This window comes from Nicotiana tomentosiformis, chromosome 1 (genome assembly GCF_000390325.3).
Source record: "Nicotiana tomentosiformis chromosome 1, ASM39032v3, whole genome shotgun sequence".
Taxonomy (NCBI): Eukaryota; Viridiplantae; Streptophyta; class Magnoliopsida; order Solanales; family Solanaceae; genus Nicotiana; species Nicotiana tomentosiformis.
The window spans coordinates 135,481,301-135,488,741 of NC_090812.1; the positions used below are offsets into that span (position 1 = coordinate 135,481,301).

Here is a 7,441-nt window from a genome sequence, read left to right on the forward strand (position 1 = left end):
CAATTCTAGGTAGCATCTTATTCGTGCACTACCCGTCCCATGCCTATGATCTAGGAGGCATTGGATCTACTATTGGTGGTTCTACACTTTACTTAGGATGCTCAAAATGATAAAATTAGGCGCATATTCAAAACTTACAGGACTTCACATAAAGGAAACAAATGGCTCAAGTTCGCCTCCACACATAAGCAAGAAATGCACGCGGGCAGATTTAGGCAGTAGAAATTTAAGACGCGTTTGAATCATTGAATCCTATATGCATGGTTTCTACATGGTTCTGATTTTCAGTATTTGTAAAGGTAACACTGCGGCTTTAGATTAACAAATTTGCAGCATATATGTTACAGACCCTATAGGCATGATATCTAAATGTTGCGCAATGAGGCTACAAAATAACTTTGAGAGCCCAAAATTAACAGCATTGATTTCATAAACAGTTTCTTATGCATTTGACAATATCCTATAGGCAGAATTTCTAGCAATTGATAATTGGACTTGATTTTATAACACTTTATCTCTATAGGCACGTCATCAAGTGAAGTAGTATAATGAAAACAACATAAGCAACTGATTAATTAATTGACCCTATAGTCATGGTATCTAGATGAGTGAATCAAAGGCGTGTATTATTGTATCCTATAGGCATTCAGTATTAGATATGGAAACAAGTGTAGCAATCACTTAAGCTAACATGCTTTGAATAAAGTACCAATATCAGATAAATTAAGTGAAGTGTGTGTGATTCATATAGAATTGATTTTTATTAGTGTGTAGAATCAAAGCACGTCAAAACAAATATCAAACAAGGAAATTTAACCCTATATGCATGCTTTCTACCCGTTCATGCGAGCATTAGAATATCCCAGCTCTCATTTTTTACGAATTTCCCCATCATTCGTTATTACAGATTATTACAGGCCCAAATAAAATATATGCCTAAACACAAATATAAAATAACCCAGCGATGCATATGGGCCTTCAAAATAGGCTTGAAAACTCGGTCATGCCTGTATCCCAAGCGTAGATAGTATGCGCAAAACCACAGTACTGAGAATTAGGTTCAGTAGTCCAAGCCCAACAACAAAACAATTCTCTTGCCTATCCATTACTAGTTACAGATAATTAAGACACGAATGGCAACTCATGCAAACCAAAATCATTTAAGATAACTCAAATTCGAAGGAGGAGCATACGCACATTTGGACCCTAATACTACAACTAACAAGGGCAAGAATTCTGAACATCCCAAGAATAAGGCACACACTTGAACATCACATAAACACACATAAGATGTAGAGGATATGTAGAATATATAGAATGTGCATATACAGGGCTTTCAGATTAGCAAACAAGTTCAAAGGAACAGACTTCTTGGGCTACACATGATTTAATTGCAGGAATCTGGCATACAAGAATCCATAAAGCAAAGGAGCTAAACATGGGAGTTCAAAGTAGGCAGGGTCATGAATTAATTCTAAGAAGATTAATAAGTAGCAATGACATGTTCGAGAGACACCCTTGGGGAGATACCAACAATAGTCTTCAAGAAGACCTCAACATAAGAATGCAAGGCAAACATAACTAAGAATTGCAGGTCAGTTCGTGGCAAGCACATGTATTATTAGGGAAGCTTATTAAGAAAACTAAGGGTCAACATTATCACAAAATCAGCACAACAACTAATTATCAGGCAAGTACCTAATTCTAAGAATGCAAGTTTATAATATATAGCAAGTTCCATTACACATACGAAAGATAACACTAGGCATTAAACTGAGCAAACCTAGCACTAGCAGGCATGGCCTATAGAACAGTATTTTGGCAACAAAATTGCAGTGAGTCATACAATTATAGTACATTGTTCAGGTTCACAAGTGACATAGAAATATGCAGCCTAAAAAGTTCAGAATTCACATAGGCATGATCATTTTAAGAAAGTGAGCAAGTAGAGAGTTGTGCATGAGTGACTTTCCATGAAGAGGGAAGAACACACTTGAACAGTTTCTGGGCAAGTATGAATTACTAGTAAGTTTTAACATAAGAATTCAAAGCAAAGTATGAAGATATACTCATACCAGGCATTAATCACGTTTAACATTCGAACCGGGCAGACATAGAAAGAGCAGGAATCAACTTAATTAACTACTCCTGATTCTAAGATTAAAACCAAAATAGAGTTGAGGCATTAAAACTGCAGAATGACATTAAGGTGAACATGATTGTAAACAAGGGTAACACAGTACAGAAATCATATTGGCTCACAGAAGTTCAAGTAACATTGGTCTACAGAGCACGAACCAAAAGAGAACGGAATTGCAAGAGTCAAGGATACTTATGAGTTGCAAATTAACGAATAAGTAAATGAGAAAATTAAGTTCCAACAACAGCTCAATTAGCAGTAGCAAAGAGAGAATAGCAAGACTCCCAAAATCTCAGTGCGTCAAAGTTCCCAAGGGTTTCAAATGAACCCCGGGCAGTGCTCCCACTGAGAAAGAGAAACATTCAAACTCCGGTGGCCTTGGCTTTCAGCCGGCCAAGGTCTTAAGTTTAAGAATAGTAGAATAAGTGAGTTTGAGTGAGTAATAGTAGTGACTAAGTTCTATCTAGAGGGAATTGGGGAAGGGGTTTTATAGGAATAAATTAAGCAAACAAACAAGGAAAGAAAATCAATCAATTTAATACAAGGGAGGAAAATCACATGCAGAAATTATTCCAAATCGGAATAGGTAAAATCAAACAAACCCTAGTTTGATAGGAAGCCAAAATCGGCCAAGGATCCCACCGAATCAGAATCACGTGGCCTTGTTGTTGAGTGTATCGAGTCGAAAAAAATGGTAATTATCCAGAATATGAGCCAAACAAACCTCCCCGAAATATCAGCTTCCTTGAATAAACCAGTACCAAATGAATAATGTCAAGAAAACGGGAAAGAACAATTATGAGCACTGAGAAAGGAAAGGAATTATGGAAGATTTTCCATATTATCTTGGACTGGGACTAGGATATGAGTGGGGCAGTTAGGGTTTCTCTTAGAGAATAAGGGCGGGTGTTTGAAGGTGACGGAGATGGGAAATGGGGTCTAGGGTTTGGGTTTTGGGGATATAAGGAGAATGAGGGATTCATTATGGGCCATTAATTATTTGAGATCAACGGTCGAGATTAAGGGGCGCTAAGGTCGGGTCGCAAATGGGAAGGCTTATTGGGTTGCTTGGTTTTGGGCTTTTGGGGGTCAATTGGGGTTGGGCTCATTTGTTTGGACCTTAATTGGTCCGAAAATTAGACATAACTTGGGCTAGATTTTAAAAATAATGAAATTAAGAAAAAATAAATTAATAAGATAGCTAAATAAGAATAAAAATATTATTTAAACAAATAAGCATTTACAAATAATAGCTGAAGGTTGTAAAATATAGGCTATTATTGCAAAAAATGTAAGTAGCTCAAAAATACAAATATAATTATATTAAATGAAGTAAAAAAGTTATAAAACATATATGTGAATGTAAATAATAAATTTGGATGATTAAGTCATCACAAAGTAATTTGAAAAGGGTAATAAATAAACATTTAACCAATTTAAATGCAAGAAAATCAATTTTAAAGCCTTAAAAATTAATACTGAATTTACGTAAACGAGCTACTACCTTAAGTTACGGACTTTGCCTTTACTTTGCATTGATTTTGAATCTCCTTATGCTATGGTAGATTGAGTTTAGTTGTTTGAAGAGTTATTCGAAGAGTTGCTTGGAAGGTATTAAGGACTCCACGGGGTTAAAGTATGTTAAGGCTAAACCCTTCCTTCATTTTGGCATGATCTCGTAACTACATACGTTTGATAACGAGACATAAAGAGAAGTTCCTACTCTTGAATTTATATACATTATCAGTCTCATAAGTAATAGTATTCTCCCTTATCGAAATATTATATTCAGCATTCCAGTATTTTCACCACTATCGAGCTATAATCGGTAGGCAGGCCCGTATTGGGCAGTATTACTGTATTTTCACCACCATCGAGCTATAATCGGTGGGCAGGCCTCTATTGGGCAACCTCTGATTAGATGGTAAATTATATACTGAGCCTACTGTGGCCGAGCGCCTATGAGCAAGGCCAAAATGGCAGAGATATAAAGCCTAGTATGGCCGAGCGCTAATGAGAGAGCCTACTACGGTAGAGCAGTTACATGTACCGAGCCTTATAGGGCTAGACATCTATTTTACTTACTATATTGAGAGAGTTGAGTCAGTATCAGCAGGTAAGCATGTCTTCAGATTATCTTTGACTCCCAGTTATTTTCAGTTATTATATTATCAGTTCAATCTCAACTTTTAGTTATTCGGTTGCCTTACATACTCGGTACATTATTTTGTACTGATGTCCCTTTTGCTGGGGACGTTGCATTTCATGCCTGCTGGTCCTGATAAACAACTGGATAGATCTTCCCAGAAGATAGAGCCAAACATCTGCTTTGTTGGTAAGCTCCACTTTTCCGGAGTTACCAGGTCTAGAACTTGGAGTCCATTTTATATATACAGGTTTGATTGGTAGGTCGAGGCCCTGTCCCGACAATGATACAGTTCAGTTATCTCTAGAGACTTGTAGTCGAGTCATGTGTATTTTGTATATCAGTATTGTGCTCTTGCCAGCCATTTGTATATGTTTAGTTTGGTATTGCTGGTTGGAGATATTCACGGTGGCCTCGTCAGCCTGCACAGTTATGTATATGAGCTTTTGGTATGTTTACCCCTCAAATGAGAGAGATGTTATTTTCAGATTCAGAATATGTCCTAATCGGCCTTGATTGGTATTGTCAGTTTGCAGGAAGGCCTCGTCGGCCTAAATTTAGGGTTACCCCTCATGAGTTTACAGTTATAGAGTAGTACACTCGGGCAGAGTACGGGACCGAGTGCCTGCAATGACTACCCAGGTTTGGGGGCATGACACGGATGAATGGTGTACTGCAAACTATGGGCCTCTTGAAGAATCAACTCACGTAAAGCATCCAAATTCCGCACACATAACCATCCCTGCATCCGCAACACTCCGTCATACCGAATAGAAACCTCTTTGGCATCGCCGTGCTGAACTGTGTCCTTAAGGACAAGCAAATGGGGGTCTTCATACTGACGCTCTTTGATACGATCATATAAAGATGACCGAGAAACCACGCAAGCAAGAACTTGACTGGGCTCCGAAACATCCAATCTAACAAACTGGTTGGCCAAGGCTTGAACATCCAATGATATAGAATGGAGATATCATAGACATAAGCAACTCTAACCACCTCAGCTGCCGCAAGTTAAGATCTTTCTATTTGAACAGATGTTATAGACTCTAGTGGTCGGTAAAGACCTCACAAGGGGCACCGTACAAATAATGTCACTAGATCTTCAATGCATGAACAATAGCTACCAATTCCAAGTCGTGGACTGGATAATTCTTCTCATGGGTCTTCAACTGCCGAGACGTGTAGGAAATCACCCTACCGTCTTGCACCAACACCATACCAAGGGCAACATGTGACTCATCATAATACACAGTATAAGACCCCGAGCCCGTAGGCAACACCAACACTAGGCCTGTAGTCAAAGCAGACTTGAGCTTTTGAAAGCTCGCCTCACACTGCTCGGACCATCTGAAAGGAGCACCCTTCTAGGTCAATCTGGTCATAGGTGCAGCAATAAACGAGAAACCATCTATGAAACAACGATAATACTGGCCAAACTAAGAAAACTCTGAATCTCAGTAGCTGAAAATGGTCTGGGAAAACTATGCACTGCTTCAATCTTCTTCGGATCTGACTTGATCCCCTTACTCGATACTACATAACCCAAAAATGCAATCGAATCAAGCCAGAATTCACACTTTGAGAATTTCTCATACAACTTCGTTTCTCTCAAGATCTGAAGCACGATCCTCAGGTGCTGCTCATGCTCTTCCCAGTTGTGGGAGTATGCCAAGATGTTGTCAATAAAGACGATGACGAAAGAATCAAGATAAGGCTGGAATACACTGTTCATTAGGTGCATAAATATTTATGGGGCGTTGGTCAGCCCAAATGATATCACAAGGAACTCGTACTGACCATACCGAGTCCTAAACGTAATCTTTGAAATATTTGGATCTCGAATCTTTAGCCGATGATAACCTGACCGCAAATGATTCTTTTAGAACACTCCGGCACCCTATAGCTGATCAAATAAGTCTTCAATGTGTGGCAATGGATACATGTTCTTCACTGTAATCCTGTTCAACTGCCTATAATCAATACACATGTGCATAGAACCATCATTCTTCATCACAAACAAGACTGGAGCACCCAAAGGCGACACACTAGGCCAAATAAAACCCTTATCAAGAAACTCTTGCAACTACTCCTTTAACTCCTTGAACTCCCCTAGGGCCATACGATATGGTGGAATAGAAATGGGTTGAGTGCCCGACAACATGTCAATACCAAAATCGATATCCCTATCGGGCGGCATGCTCGGAAGATCTACTAGAAATACATCTGGAAAGTCTCTGACTACAAGAACTGACTCAACAGTAGGAGTATCAGCACCGACATCTCTCACGAAGGCTAGATAAGCATCACACCCCTTCTCAACCACAATCCAATGCACCCATGCACTATAACCTGGCAAACCTTGCATAGCCAATGTCGCAGTCTTGGCGTGATAATCTAGAATAGCATGATGGGGCGACAACCAGTCCACGCCCAAGATAACTTTAAAATATACCATACTAAGTAATAATAGATGAAACCTAGTCTTAAAAGCACCAATAACAGCTAAACACAACCGATACTCACGGTCCACAATAATAGAATCTCCCATAGGTGTGCACACATAAATAGGAAAACTCGAAAAATCATGAGATATATCCAAATACGGAGCAAAGTAAGACGATACATATGAATAAGTTGATCCTGGATCAAATAAGACTGATGCATCTCTATGGAAAACTGGAACCATACCTGTAATGACTGCATTTGAAGCAACTGCCTATGTCATACCCGGAAAAGCATAGAATCTGGCCTAGCCTCCACCTCTAAGGCGATCTCTCCCTGCTCGTCTCCCACCCCTAGCTGGCTGTGCGGATGGAGTGGCAACTAGGGCAGCAATCATGGTCTGTGAAGTCTGTGGACCTGATTGAATCCGTGGAGCCTGAGTGGTCTGTAGATGTGCACCCCTCCTGCGTCTAGGGCAGTCTCTAACCATATGGCGGGTATCACCACACTCAAAGCAAGCTATCAGTGGGCGTGGCTGCTGGGACTGGCCCGGACCTGGTCTACTGGACTGATCACTGAAGGCACCTCGTGCAACCTGAGATCTCGAAATAACCGAAGCACCACTAGAAGCTGGAAGTGCCGAGTGAACTGAGCAACTCACATAGCATATGCCATGACAGGCTATGGCTGCAGCATGGCCACCACTAAAT

The 7,441-nt window shown here is 39.9% G+C and overlaps 1 protein-coding gene across 1 annotated transcript; it reads right to left on the reverse strand.

The window, feature by feature from the left end:
* Nucleotides 1-6,372: 6,372 nt before the first annotated feature.
* On the reverse strand, nucleotides 6,373-6,975 carry LOC138910244 (uncharacterized). The gene has a single exon (XM_070201471.1). It carries the CDS (start codon nucleotides 6,973-6,975, stop codon nucleotides 6,373-6,375), a length of 603 nt encoding a protein of 200 aa, XP_070057572.1.
* Between the last annotated feature and the right edge of the window lie 466 nt (nucleotides 6,976-7,441).

What these genes read in the sequence shown, in the direction of transcription:
- LOC138910244 (XM_070201471.1), bottom strand. Translation starts at nt 6,975, where the DNA reads ATGGTTCCAGTTTTCCATAGAGATGCATCAGTCTTATTTGATCCAGGA.